The sequence below is a fragment of the Balearica regulorum genome, chromosome 17 (assembly GCF_011004875.1).
Source record: "Balearica regulorum gibbericeps isolate bBalReg1 chromosome 17, bBalReg1.pri, whole genome shotgun sequence".
Taxonomy (NCBI): Eukaryota; Metazoa; Chordata; class Aves; order Gruiformes; family Gruidae; genus Balearica; species Balearica regulorum.
Genome location: NC_046200.1, coordinates 8,626,638 through 8,640,537, shown reverse-complemented (window position 1 = coordinate 8,640,537; position 13,900 = coordinate 8,626,638). Strand labels below are relative to the sequence as shown.

The following is a 13,900-nucleotide window of genomic DNA, read 5'->3' as shown; positions in this document are numbered from 1 at the left end:
CAGCTATGGACTCTTTCTAAGAGGTGAGGGAGGTTCACTTCTGCAGGTCTGTGGTAGAGGCGGTGCCAAGCAAGACGCTGTGTTGGACAATGGTATTGGGAGAGAAATACAGTCCCCTTGAGCCAGCATTACAAATATCTTTATGCTGAGTCCAACACACTTTTCACTTCCACCATGTGTTATATGTTCCTCCGATTTCAGCTGGGAGAGCAGGTGCTGATTTTTAATGCCTATTTTGTTTTAAGCCTCCTTTCATCAGATTAAGGACCCTGCTATTTTATTTCATTTTATTTTTTTATGCTCGGTAATTTAGTCACACGCAAAGTTAAAACCAGAAGCTGTAACACGCTGTTAAAGCACAGTCGCCCACTGTTAAATCAGTTACTGAGAGCGAGGGGGCTTGGAGCACTTCTCCATCCCCCTGCAGATGGCTGCTCGCAGCCTACGGGAAAGCTGGGGCAGCAAACGAAAACACACGTGGAGAACAGCGCTTGAGGCGATAACCTTCCCGTAGCGATGCCGGCAGCACGATCCCTTCAAACAAGCTGCTGCACAGAGCTTGCGCTTCCTTTTCCATCCTTCTTCCCCCCCAGACGACTGTCGGATCAGCGCGCGAGGCGCAGAGCCTGCGGTGCCCGCCGCGCCGGAGCCAGGGGCAGCACGCTCTCCTCCCCAGGCCTGACCCCACAGCCACGGCCTCCGAAGCTTTCCAGGGGCCGCGTTCCTTCTGCCGGGAAAGATTCACAAACAAAATAAAATCCCTCTCCCAACACCAACCCCTTCCGTCAGCTGCCGGCTGCCTCCTCCCAGCCGCCGAAGCACCGACGCACAAACACTCGACTACCTTTTTCATCCAAAATCAATGTTGTATTTATCTTCATTGATCTACAAGGAAACTGAATGTTTAAAATTACAGGGGGTGCAGGGGGGAGGATGGGGAGGGGGGGGAAACAAGAGTTACAGAGCCAAGAAAATAGTAGCGGATGGCTGAATTAACTAGAGAGAAAAAGCCCAGGATATATAAAACATGGACACTGAAAAATAAAATAAGGGAGGGGGGATGGTACAGCAAGTAAAACATGGCAAAATTTACATATGGATGAAAAGTAAAATTGGAAATAAAAAATAAATCATGCCAAAAAGCAGTTCAAGGCAGAACCACACTGAAACAAACATTTGCTTATGGTCTTCATGTACTATAGATAATATATCAGAATTTCTTTTTTTTTAATCAACCATTAGACTTTTTTTTTTGCACTCCTAAAATTCTACTTTGTCTTGTATACAGATTCCAATAAGAACACTGCACAATTAGCACAAGGGGTCCACGGAAAATTGTCCTTGCTTGCCAGCGATCCTGCCCACAACACAAAAAAAAGAGAAAAAAAAGGAAAAAAAAAATAAGGAAAGGGTCTGCCGCATGGTACTGTGCCAGTTCCATCTGCTTTTGCCAGCTTGAAAAGTAGGAAACCAAAATTCCCTTCCAGGAGCGTGTGTCTCTCTCTTTCCTTGACGAACTGTCCCTTGTGTTTGTACAAAAAAATTCAGTCTCTCTTTTTTTTTTTTTTTTTGTTAAACACAAGCATCCTTCTTCCCGGTCACATGCCATTTCCATTCTGTCTCCAGAGTTGCGAGTTGGTTGTTTTTGGGTTGTTTTTTTTTTTTTTTAACCTTCCTCCCCCCAACATCCACTAAGACCTGCCTCCAAGTTCTTGCATAGTTGAAGTATATATGCCGTACTTAGCTTTCTGAGTGTGAATTTCTGACTGTGACAAGAGTATGAGTTGTAACCATGTTAACAAATAACCAGAGTGGTTCTAGAAACCATTTTTATAAAGTCTACCTATGTTAAGAATTTAATATTGGTGTACATTTATATTAACAGAATATTTACAGTTTGTTTTCTTTGTTTTTTTTTGTTTAAAACAAGAAGTCAAAAAAAATTCCTCTTAAATTTCTGCATAATATAATAAGGCAAAAAACAAACAGTTTTGTACATTATTATTATTATTAATATTTTAATATATATCTGTAACTTCGGTTCCAAAGTACCAAGGTAAGTGATCAATTGGCCTCAGAAGGGAACCTCACAGTGGACTGTAAAACTACAGTATTTCCATAAATAATACTTTTAAGAAACCCTGGGTATTTTTTCTTAAGGATCTGAGGCCTTTAAAATGCAAATTTAACTAAAAACAAAAGCAAAATTTCTTCTTTTTTTAAGTGAATAAAGAGCACAAAATTAAAAAAAATACAAATCCATTAAAAATGTTCCTCACATTTGGGAAAAAATGTACAAACTTGATATTTTTAACTCATTTTTTTTTTAGCACAGAAACAAAAAACAAAACCAAAAATCAATACCTATATATTAAATTCCCATTCTCAGCAACCTTCTTGTTGGAAAATCTGCATCCCCGACCCCGTTATTTATGGAAATGTGCTTAACTTCTACAAATTTTACATTAAAAAAAAAAGTTTACAGCAGTGCATTTTGTAAAAGGTTTGTTTTTTGTTTTTTGTTTTTTTTTTTTTTGCTGTTTGTTTTTTTTTTTGTTGTTGTTGGTTGGTTGGTTGTTTTATGTACAGGCGAGTTTAAAATTCAATGTTGGGGACTATCGTGCCTCTACTTCTTTGGGGTTCCTAGAGGGGGAATAGTCCCTGGACTCTGAGTTTGTGAGTGGAGTAGTCCTGCGTGGGGAGGCAGGTCTGGTGCTGCTCGCTGGTACAAGAGGTGGCGGGGCGCTCAGCGCTGCAGTTGGTGGGTTCCTGTTTAAAATCCCATTGTGCATGGCAGTGGATGGACTCAGTCTGGGGTAATGCATTCCACTTAAATGAGGCATGAAGGATGGCACGTGTGCCAGGTGACTTTCGATGGGGGATGAGTGCAAGTGGTGCATTCTGGCACGCTCAAGTTCTTCTCGTAAGTGCAAGCGCTCTCTTTCCTCCACTTGCCGCAACCGCTCCTGCTCTCGGCGGGCTTCAAGAAGGTTTTCATGGTTATAGTCGTGTGGCTCCCTGTCTCTGTAAGAACGCTCGTGGTCGTAAAATCCAGAGGTGGTAGGGAACCTATGGATAGGATCCGTCCGGAGCTGAAAGTCCATTCGACGGTGCAGGTCTAAGCTCCGGTAGGCATCTCGCAATGGGTCCCTCATTGGGTCCCAAGAAAATCCAGGATGTGGCAGCCTCTCTCTTCCTGACAAAGGATTCATGCCTATGAGTGGGGTCATCATTCTGCTGCGGTCCAGAACATTCATGTTGTTCATCTGGTGCACGCTGCCCATGGAGATGGGCATAGAGGCAGCCATTGAGTGAGGCAATGATAATCCATGCAAAGTAGGTGGTGGGGGATGCTCCACTGATCGAGAGTGCTGTGAAGGCTCAGACCCTACCACCAGCACGTCACTGTCTTCCTTCCTCTCCTCTTTGACTTTGATGTCATTCTTAATCTTCTGGAGGTCGCTGGGAAGGTCTGTCTTTCTCTCCATGTCCTTGCTCATTAGATTGGTAAGCTTCAAGCTCTCACTTAGTGCAGGTTTGCTGTATGGGGATACAGACTGGATTACTGGCTTTGTGTTGTCCTCAGAGGGTCTCTTATCATGGCTTGGAGTTTCCTTCACTGGGGAACGGCTCTCTTTAATCTTGTGTTCTGCTATGGGTGGGTCTCTCAGCCGGTCAGGGTGCTCTCGCTCGGGTTCTTTGGACCTTTCCCTTTCACCGAGGCTAACCTGTCTGATGGGATCACTGGAGGTTTGGCTGTTGCTGCGGATGAGATTGCTTATCTGATGTGTCACTGGAGCCGATGCCGGTGAGGATCTGTTTGAATGTCTGTTTTTATCCATGAGGTCTCTGTAAAAAGAGAGAACATACATCCTTGATTTGTGTGAAAACACATAGATAGTATAGTGCTGTGTCTAGTTGTGCAATTCGAGATTGCTCAGAAAATGATTTGCAAAACTCTGCTAGCATCAGCTATAGCTGTGATGCTACACTAAAAGATAACGTACTACCTGCCTTTACATACTATGTAGAAAAAAATGTTAAATGTCCACAAATTTGGGGACTAAATTGGGGATGCATTTGAAAGAACAGTCTATTCACCTGAAGAGAAAGACCACTTCACTGAGAAATGTAAGGAAAGAAGAATTCTAGACAGCTTATTTTTTCAAGAAAGATGCTTATTGTGTGTTCATATATACATCCTGCTGCCAGACAATGATCTTCTTGGCTGTAACACTCTTAACTCAGGATCTTTTCCTAAAACGTGGATCCAGGCATACAAAAGAGAAGCCAACAGAAATGTACGCAGGTCCTTCACCAGACAGCCTTGTCGACTGGAAGCAGCCATAATGTGATGCTTACTTTCCTATAGAGCTGCAGGAGAGTTTTTATTGTTGGCAGTTCTGGCAGGTAAGCTAGGTGCTTAAGGAAAAAAATTCCTCGAAAAGGCCATGAAACTGAGTAATCGACCTCTGTTTCAAGAGGACCTGCTATGAGGAACAAGGGATTTGATGACAATGTCCCTGGTTTAGAAAGAGAGGCACGAGGGTTTACATTTCTAATTGCACCTCTATCTCTGAGCAAGCCAATTAGTCACAGTTAATCCCACCTCTTTAAGAGGGGAATAAATAATGCTCACCTTTTAAAAGCACTTTGCTCGGAATGAGAGACACTTTAAACGCAAAGTATGGTGGTGTGATTGAGAGAACTGCTTTATACAGCTGAGAGGCTCACTGATGCCTAAGTTTTATGCCAGGTTTGCTTTCGAGGGCTGTAAGACCTGAGTGCTGAAAGCTGGAGGTGTTTTGGGGAGTTCTCTAAGTATTTATCCCTTATGACTACATTTGCTAACCCAGATTTCTTCCTCTGCGGTAGTCCTGATTGCTGGTCAAGGATGTGGTTTATTATGCTGGGGACAGCTTGAGCTGAATTAATGGAAATGTAATAGAGATGTTAACCCCTGTGTGAACACTCTGATGAGTAAAGTAACCTTGGTTTGCAAATGAATTACACTAAAGCCAAGAAGAGAGCTTCCTATCTGAATGACTATCCATGCAAGGGTGTCAGACAATTTAACATTTAAAGCAAGATGATTTTCAGCCTATTGCTTCCATATAATCTTGTTCACAGGCACTGCCTGAAGATCTCATTAAAAGCACTCCAGGCAAACTATGAACCCCCTCTCACAGTCAAATACACACATCTAAGACTTGCAGGCTGCTATTGCCTACAAAGAAGTAGCCTGTTGGAGACAACCAGGCTCTGAAATATAAAGGGCTTTACAACTTCAAAAACCTGTAACTGGAAGCTGATGAAATATCTATAGCCCAGGTGATACAGTCCTGTCACTGTTAATAAGGGTTTGTCTACAGTGCAATTTTTAAAAATCAGTTTTGCTAATGGATTCATGCACACTGCTCCAGATACAGGCATTTGCATTTTTATCTCGTTAATGTCCAGCTAACATTTGAATTCATCAGCATATCTGTACATTAATGAGAACTATCACTGCCTCCAAAGGACCCATCACAATGCTACCTTCATGATTTCAGAATATACAGCAATCCTAAAGCAGTTGCACTGAAAACAGCCAAGGATACCCTGAAAACACAGCGACATGCTCATTTCCTCAGGCCGGTGCATTTTATTAACCTACCAGCAAGGACTGGCTTACCATATTTCCACAGAGGACAAATTCTAAAAGCCAAAGAGGTGGGTTTTTTGTGTTGCTAGTACTTGTGTTTATCTGAAGGACAGGCCTATCAGCTGCTTCAAAGACAAGCAATGTTTTGCTCTGAAGATTATTTTATGATTGGAAAAATTAGAAAAAAATATAGAGGAAAAATAGGCCCAGAAGAAAGCATTCAAAAGCACTCGCTGCTTACCTTTCTTTGTCTCTGTCGTCTTTACTCAGAGAAAGATCCCTCTTCTCAGGCTCTCGCTCCCGCTCCCTGTCTCTGTCATGGTTTGTCACTGAGGAGCTTCGCTCAGAATCGGTGGGCTTGGGCCACTGTGGAGGCGTTGGGAAGGATGGTGGGGTCCGATGGAGTCTATTCCATGGCTCGTGGGGATTATTGAAATTCTGCAGGTTTGGGCCATCTTTGTGAGTAAAAATGTTGTTGTGAGCTAGAATAATGGCAAGGGGAGGAAGAGTTAAAAAATAATTAAAACCAAATAATTAAATTTTTCACAATGCTAATCACAACCAGAACTGTCATTTCAAGATTTTTTTAATGTGGAGCTAATGGTGAGGGGGAGCTGCTAGCAGGTGGACACAGATACCTCCAACACTGGGTGTAAGATCCACCAGCTCTTTTAAGGCTATTGGTGGAGGAAGCTTTAACTATAAATCTGAGTAACGCAGAGATGACTGAAAATGCCCAGCTCCTCTTCTCCCCCCACCCCAGCAAGGGTTCCAGTACAAAAGCAGTATTTTTCCTCAGCTCCTCTCACTGGCAGAAACTTTAATTTGTGGGTAGTTACAAGCAATCAGCTGCCTCCAGCTGAGGATTCAGGGACTTTTTTGTTAAAGAAACCAGAGTATTTGGTGGTATGTGTGTGTGTGTATAAAAATAGAGCTTGGCTGTAGGCTTTTCAGAACAGTCACTTGATTTTCCTCCATTAATCTTCAGCTGATTCCTGTTGCACCATGAGATGCAAAAGCATGCTCTCTTATGTGTGGCTCTCAAGCATGTCTTGCCTACAGGTAACATGTTTTTGAAGTAAAATAATTTCATACAGGTAATTTAAACTTCAGGCAATGGTTACAGAGGAAATCTACACGCTGAATTAGGAGAAGTATCAATAGCTGTCCCACTATGCGTCTTCGCCGTTGAAGGGTGTTACTTAGATGCCCGTAGGGACCCAGAGCTCAGCGAGGTCTAGCAGCTCTAGCACCTCTAGGAGCACGCAAGGTACCAACCTTCAGCAGTGAGGAGGCACAGAGCACAGCTAGTGATGTCTGTGACATGCAGAAAAGCTCCCACCGCAGAGACCTGGAAATCTTAGGTGCAGTGTTTTCAGATAAGAGAATGGAGGTTAGGAATTAAACTTCTTTAAAAACTACCACCAGCTGCTGTAAATATTAGCATGTGGCTTTTCTGGAAGGGATGTTTGTCTGCAGTAACCCAGCCAGTACTTACTCAGAGCATGACTGCCTAATCCTCCAAAGGCATTGCTGCCTAAGTTCCCAAGGCCGCTGAAGGTGCTTGACCTGCTAAATGGATCTGGAAAGGCAAACAGGGATTTAGCAGGCATTTAGCCAAGAATGTTGGAGAATGAAACGTACCCCTCCCCTTCTAACGGTCTGAATCCAAGTAGGATTAGGCCAGACTTTAAGCTGATCCTTCTCATTGCAAGGTTCTTTGCACAGAAAATTCCCATCATGTTAAAATGGAGAAGGGATTCAGCGCTCACTTTGCAAACAGGTGCTGTAATAAACTTTTGTATGCCAGTCAGAGGGGAGCTAGAAATTAAGGTCTAATAGCTGAAATTAGGGTGGCTGCTGCTGAGCTATAACTCTCCTTCCTTATCAGTACTCATAGTAGAAGCATTGCAATTGCCTGGAAAGAACCTCAGCAGGCTCCTGGGTCAGCATACCGAGGGGACGCGTTTCACTCTTGTTTCTGTATACAATCTTCTACCCTCTTTGTAATACTGCACAGAGACAGTTCTCAGCTAATTGCTACAGACATCCATCCTTACATCAACTAAATTTAGCCTGTTTGAGCCAAAATGCTCCCCCATAATAGCTTCCTTGATCCCAGTGGTGGTGGAAAAGATAGCTACTATGACAAAGGGATGGGAGGTTTGTATCCTTTGAGGCAAAAGATGAATCTTGCCTTTCCTAGTCAAGTATCTGACTACTTGGCTACTGGCACCCGTTTTTATAAAAAGTCTTGCCTTCTTTTTTTTTTTTTTTTTTTTCATTAAAGGCACCCATCATCAGAAGAGGTTCCTCTCTGAGTGGACATAGCCTGACTCAGGTTTCTGCACTCCAGAGATGGCTATGGACCAGTGTACTTGTTTTCCTACCTACTGGTCATCTCTGAACAACTCCTCCTTCTGCCCACTGGCTTTTTGACTGTCCCTTTAAAGTCTTTAACATGCCTTGTTACAGGAGGTGTGTTGCTCTCCACTTCCTCACGGATATCCTTACATTTAAAATATCAAGGCAAATAGCACAAACAGCTTGCATCTTTAAGCAAACAGTTATTTGCTTATTTACTTATTTTTAAATCGCTGTTCTTGCCCTTCCCCTTTGATATTAAGTAGTTGAGTGACTCTGTAGAGATACAGTTAATTTTGACAGAATGTTCAGGAATTGATGTAAATCTAGGTATTTGCAATAGAAAAAAGTCTACTAGGTCATGTGGCATGCCACATTTACTGATTGGATGAGTGTTACTAAAACATTAATCAACAGAGCTTGAACTTTAATTGGCAATGAGCTGCTTGTGAGCTGCTAAAATGAGGAAATTTGAGAAAATCAGGCTCTACTTACTACCAGTTAGGAAACTGAAAGGCTGGCGAAATGTGCAGAACAGCCATTTGCCAGGAACTGTTCACTGAACTTTATTAAAGAACCTCGCCAAGAACTTTCGTAAGTGGGAAACGGTACGGGAGGAGCCCATTTTAAGCTGCAGCTTGTTTGAGGTACCTTCGCATAAATTTCCCCCCCCGTTTCCTCGGGCACATTCAATAGCACAGAAGGGCTCTACGGGTTGCATTTCAGCTCCTGTGCAGGGTCCCAGTGGTGACAGACCTGCCTGCTCTGCAATGCCCTCTCGCAGGAGAGAGTCTGCTAATCCAGGCCCTCTCCTTTGCAGGACAGCAGAGGCTGGTGTGGGTGGGAGGGTGTCCTGGCTAGCTTCTGGTTCCTGAGACTGGTTTAAACATTTCCCTCCCCGAGTGCTACAGTGCCTGAAGGCAGGACCACGCAGGAGAGCCAGGCACAGGTCAGAGGTATAAAGGTGAAGGGAGGGTTACTTACACTTACCTGCCAAGTGGTTAGTAGGCAGGAAACTGCTGTGGTGAGGTGAAGGACCAAAAGGGGTGGTGGCTGGATGTGTCGCACCTGTGAGAACAAGGTCCCTTTTTAGTTCAGTAGCAAGTGACTGCTTGCATACACAGAGGTCCTGGCCACCACATGCAAGAACCAGATGCAAAGGCACAGGCCAGATTTAAACACAGCAAAGGCAGGGGAAGACCCCAAACTCCAGCCGAGCGAGCTACAGGCAGGATTCCTCAGAGTGCCCTTTAAAGAAGTCAGTGGGCACTAGGAGGCAGGAGGAGACCTTGCACTGAGCGTTGCTGCTCACCTGTAGTAATGAGGAAGTGAATCTCTTTGTCTGGTGTTTCCAGTCATTACTCTGTGTTTACATTAAAAAGGGTCAGCCCGGGTTATGGGCCCAGACAGAAGGTGCTTGGAAGTGACTGATTAGTCTATACGAAACACCAGTTAATGACAGGCACGCAGGGAACATCAATCATGCCTCTCCCATGAGAGCTCCATCTACACTCTCACATCTGTCTCTGCATCCACAGGCTCCCCCCACGGTATTTTTTCCCCTTCCCTAGACACTGCTCATTGCCGCAGTGCCACGCTACCTTGTGGGAAAGGAACACCACTGCCGAGAACGCTGGATTACATTACGTGGAGGCAAGGGGCAAGAATGGGCTGAAGCAGGCTGGTCTGCCCTGTATTTCAAGGTGGACAAGGCTCATGCAGAAAATTCTGCTCTCATTTCAGAGGAGGAAATGAGAGATTTGCCTCCTTTGCAGGCAGACACATGCAAACCTGAATGGGCTTGCAGCTGCAGTGTGAAAAGCACTGGTGTTACCTGCCACTGGGACACGTGGTTTTTGGAGGAAAATTAACTCCCATGTATCCTGCAAGTGATAGTATGTTTGGGCAATCTCATGGGCCTGGCTTTCACGCCCTAAGATAACTTTCAGGATGCACCTAAAATCAACTTTTGAATATTTATGTTTCAGATGCGTGTGACAAAATGTTTCTGTGGCTCCAGTATTACACTGACAAGACCAGTCCTCTCCAACTGTTTACACTGTGAACGTCCTCTCGGTGCCTCTCCCTGCCAGTACTTCCGCTACTGCAGACAAAAAGAATTAGCAACTATCATAACTTTCAGATGCTGCCTGGATGCAAACACAACTTCTGCCTCCCTTGCAGAAAGCAAGACCTGCCATACCTGCACATTAACTGTCTCATTTTGTTAGAAACTAGTAATTCTATGCAACGACAGAAGCAGCACTTTCCCGAGGACATGTTAAATCATGTGCAAAATAGACCAACACCTAAATAAAGCTTTTCAGTGCTCTTGTCTTGCGTATTTTGTTAGTAAAAAGTTAACCTCCCTTAATACTGGGAAGAGTTGGTCGACTCCAGCGAACATCAGCAGCCATACTGGGCATGAACGTGGGCTCTTCACTAACAGCTCACTTAATCAGTGACTGCTTTCTCAAGTGATAACTTTCTATTATAGAAAAGAGGATTATGATCCTTCTCCTCCCACCTGGCACTCCAGCCCTCCTGTCACCTTCACCACAAAGACTTCTGCCTCATCTGTGGCCCATACAAATGATTCCCACCAGTGGAAGACCTGCTCCGGTAAGTTCCTGCCCCTCATCTCCAAGCCACATTAAATACATGTTTCCACCATGTATCATCAGTGCTGATAACGCTGTGGAAAGTCACAGCAAAAGTGGGGCAAAATGGAGGGATGAAATTAATATGCACAGGAGAAACTGCATCGCAAATAAAGCCCAAACAGCGTTTTACAGAGGTGCTGGTCAGTCCCTGACCTGGTCTTCCTTGGTGACAGAGCCCAACAAGAGACGGTTGTTGTAAAACACACTTATGTGCCCAGAACATGAGCAGACTATAAAACTGGAGAGGGAGACAGTGCTGCGTGTCCCTCACCAGCTTGGGCACCACAAACCTAAGCAGCCAGAAAATGAGTTGAGGAAACTTAAGAGAGACCACAGCAACGAGCCCTGGAGTTATCTATAAACATTCTGACTGCTCCAATGCTTCAAGACGGATGGAGACTGTCATCTTTCTAATCCTTTAAGATTTCAGAAGGTGTAAAATGGATGGGAGATTTCTTCAAAGGAGACGGCTTACAAACTCAACTACACGGGTTGATAATAAAAAATCCTCCGGAGAAAGCCAGAAGCGGCATTGCAGGCTGTCAGGTAGTTATTAAATATAGCGTCTGCCAGGCAGCTGAACATCCGTCCTGAAGACAGGTGGCCCTAAGATAACTTATGTCTCCCACAGTAACTAGGCAATGCAGCAGAACCAATGATTCACATCAACTGCACGCTTGTTTGATAAGGTGAAAAGAATGCCTCGGATATTGCAGAGTAAAAGATTTATTCATCTATATATTACTGCTGCAATGTTTGTTCACTTTGATAGCACTCTTTACCTAGATTTACCGTGTGATGGCTCTTGTGATTAATATACTCACAGACAAGTTGCTGTAAGGTTGTTTATCTCTAGTGAAAGTTTTCTATTAATTTGCCTTCTTTAATGTATCTATTCCATACTATTTCCCCTCTTGCTGTTATGAATGGAGAAGCAAGCCATGCTTGCATCTTTAAGAGAAAAAGCTCAGGACAGCAACTGGAGTGGTGCTTTTCTGCCTGTTAGGGTAAACTCTGCCCAATATAGCCTTCAGTAGCAAAACCATACACAGAACAAGATTTTTGTAATGACCACACAGGACAGACTAAGGACGGTGATAAGGAAACAGCTGCCATAGGAAAACAGTCAGAGGTTTGTAAATCAGCTGTGCTTATGCATCCAAGCAAATGCAATAAATATCTTGGCCCTGCACTAACAGGGCCCACAAACTTTTACAAAGACCAAAACACAGGGTAGGATCCTACAACATACAGCTACTATCAGCACTGATTAGATGTAGTAGAAACATGCATCTGATGGTTAAGAATTTCCATCCACAGATAAGGGCAGAAAGACAAACTGAACCACTGGAGGAGTTCCTGAAGTCTCTCTGACATCTGCATTTGCAACTCAATTCTGACGGAGGTTTCAGCTTGATTCTTGTCTGGTGCTTTTCTGTCACATTTGGGACAAGACTCGTAACACTTCTAACCTCATTCATTTCAACAGGGTTGAACCAAGGCTAAACATGACCTTGTCTGCACTGAGTTAGAATGAGAGCGTAATATTGTATCATAAAGCCAGAGTAAAGTTAGGAAAGAAAATGACATTAGTTGCCAATTAATTACATACAGAAAGCAAACTTTGGTGTCTTAAACACAGAAAGAAAATCTGAAAAAGTCTAGGGGAAAAGTTAAGGCCTGGGAAGAGAACATTTGGTAGATGGAAATCAATGAGAATTGTACCAGTGACCTCCAAAACCCGAATGTCAGAGTTGCAGCCTCCTGTGGTCAGAGCCATCAAGAACAGTGCAGTGAAGCCTACTGCACTTTGGTAATTGCATTAATTGTAATTACTTCTCCAGCAGATTAGAAAGCAATTGATCAATGTAAACTGCATTTAATGCTTTCTTTTTTTTTTTTTTTTAAATTCAATATGCCATTTTAAGCCTTAGAGATTGCTGGACTTCATAACACATAGGGGGATTTTATATTTAAAACCCAAATATTTCACAAGTACACCTTCTGTGATATTTTGAATGCTGTTATTGAAGTCTTCCTTCTACAAAAACCCCCTTGTTTTCAGAAAACAAACACGAACTTGGTGAGTGGAGGAGCTGAGAAGAACGACATGGCAAATATAAAAGCAAGAAAGAGACTGGGGCCACTTCCAATCCTGTGCAATGGAAACATTTTCAAGTGTTTTGTCAAAATCACTTTTTAAAATCACTCCATAGCCTATTAATCAGGCACATAAGAACCAGCTGCACAGACACAAATGTAAGAGCCAACTGCTGCAGCTCAGTGATGTGCAGAGGATCCTGCACTGGAGGCAGCGGCAGAGCCCAGCCCAGCGGCTGAGAGCCCCGATCACAACAGTGGCCAGTGCCTCCACACCCCTCCGAACCAATCTTGCCTGCTTCAATGTTGGGAGGCATACGTAGCTGTAGAGACACACACTACATAGAGTGAATGTTTGGGTTTTTTTTGCAATAAATGATGATCTTCTCTTACCTGTGGTAGAAAACAGAGGCCTGGCAAGATCCTGTGGATAATGGAAGCCTGGAAACACTCCAGGGGCAGGAGGTCTGCTGAACAGGTCAAGTTTACCACCTATCTCTAGCTTGTGGGGATCCAGCTGCATTTGCTGTCAAATGATATAAAAACAGTCTCATTATACACTTCCTTTTTCATGGGAGAAAAAGAGAGGGAGTTCAGGCTCACTCTTGCTTAGCCCTGCCAGGGAGAGTTAGCAAGAGTGACAGCAGCGTCTCCGGTCATGTACCGCAGTCATGCTCTGACAGCATCTGTAAGGCCATTTCGCTCCACAGCCTCTCAGCTGCCTGCCTCATCCACATGAATAAGGTCTGAAGTGAGCTCTCAGCCCCTCAGCACACACGGTGGAGCATGCAACATGATACACTGAGCACGCTGCACCCCAGGATCAGTTGGTGCTCTCAGCCTGACAAAAAATATTCTGCAGGCGGAAAACTGCCAAGTCTTGAGCGCTGGGTGACGGACTCGTCCGCTTTGCTTCTCCAGTTTGGAAAGAGAGAGATGTTCCCTGACTATGCCCTTCCTGCAGCTAGTATAGCTCAGTATGTAGACAAGGGGCGAACGATAAAGAAAACTATGAGGCTCCTCCAGAGGCTATTTTTATCCTTCTCCTTTAGAAGGGAGCATCATCAGAACTGCAGCTAAGTCATTTAAGTCTCTCAATAGCTTAAAGATCATATATATGCTTATAAAA

The 13,900-nt window shown here is 43.8% G+C and overlaps 1 protein-coding gene across 21 annotated transcripts in view; it reads right to left on the bottom strand.

The window, feature by feature from the left end:
• Positions 1-845: 845 nt before the first annotated feature.
• FBRSL1 (fibrosin like 1) overlaps positions 846-13,900 on the bottom strand; it is a 551,083-nt gene continuing 538,028 nt past the window's right edge. For 13 of the 21 annotated variants that reach the window (XM_075770095.1, XM_075770098.1, XM_075770096.1 and 10 more), the window contains 5 exons: positions 13,165-13,297; positions 8,993-9,076; positions 7,143-7,226; positions 5,886-6,126; positions 846-3,849 (listed from right to left, as the gene is read on the bottom strand). In XM_075770095.1, coding sequence (XP_075626210.1) covers positions 2,616-3,849; positions 5,886-6,126; positions 7,143-7,226; positions 8,993-9,076; positions 13,165-13,297 — 1,776 coding nt within the window. In that variant the 3' untranslated portion in view covers positions 846-2,615. The remainder of the gene's footprint in view (positions 3,850-5,885; positions 6,127-7,142; positions 7,227-8,992; positions 9,077-13,164; positions 13,298-13,900) is intronic. The other 8 variants (XM_075770082.1, XM_075770084.1, XM_075770099.1 and 5 more) reach the window with 2 other exon arrangements.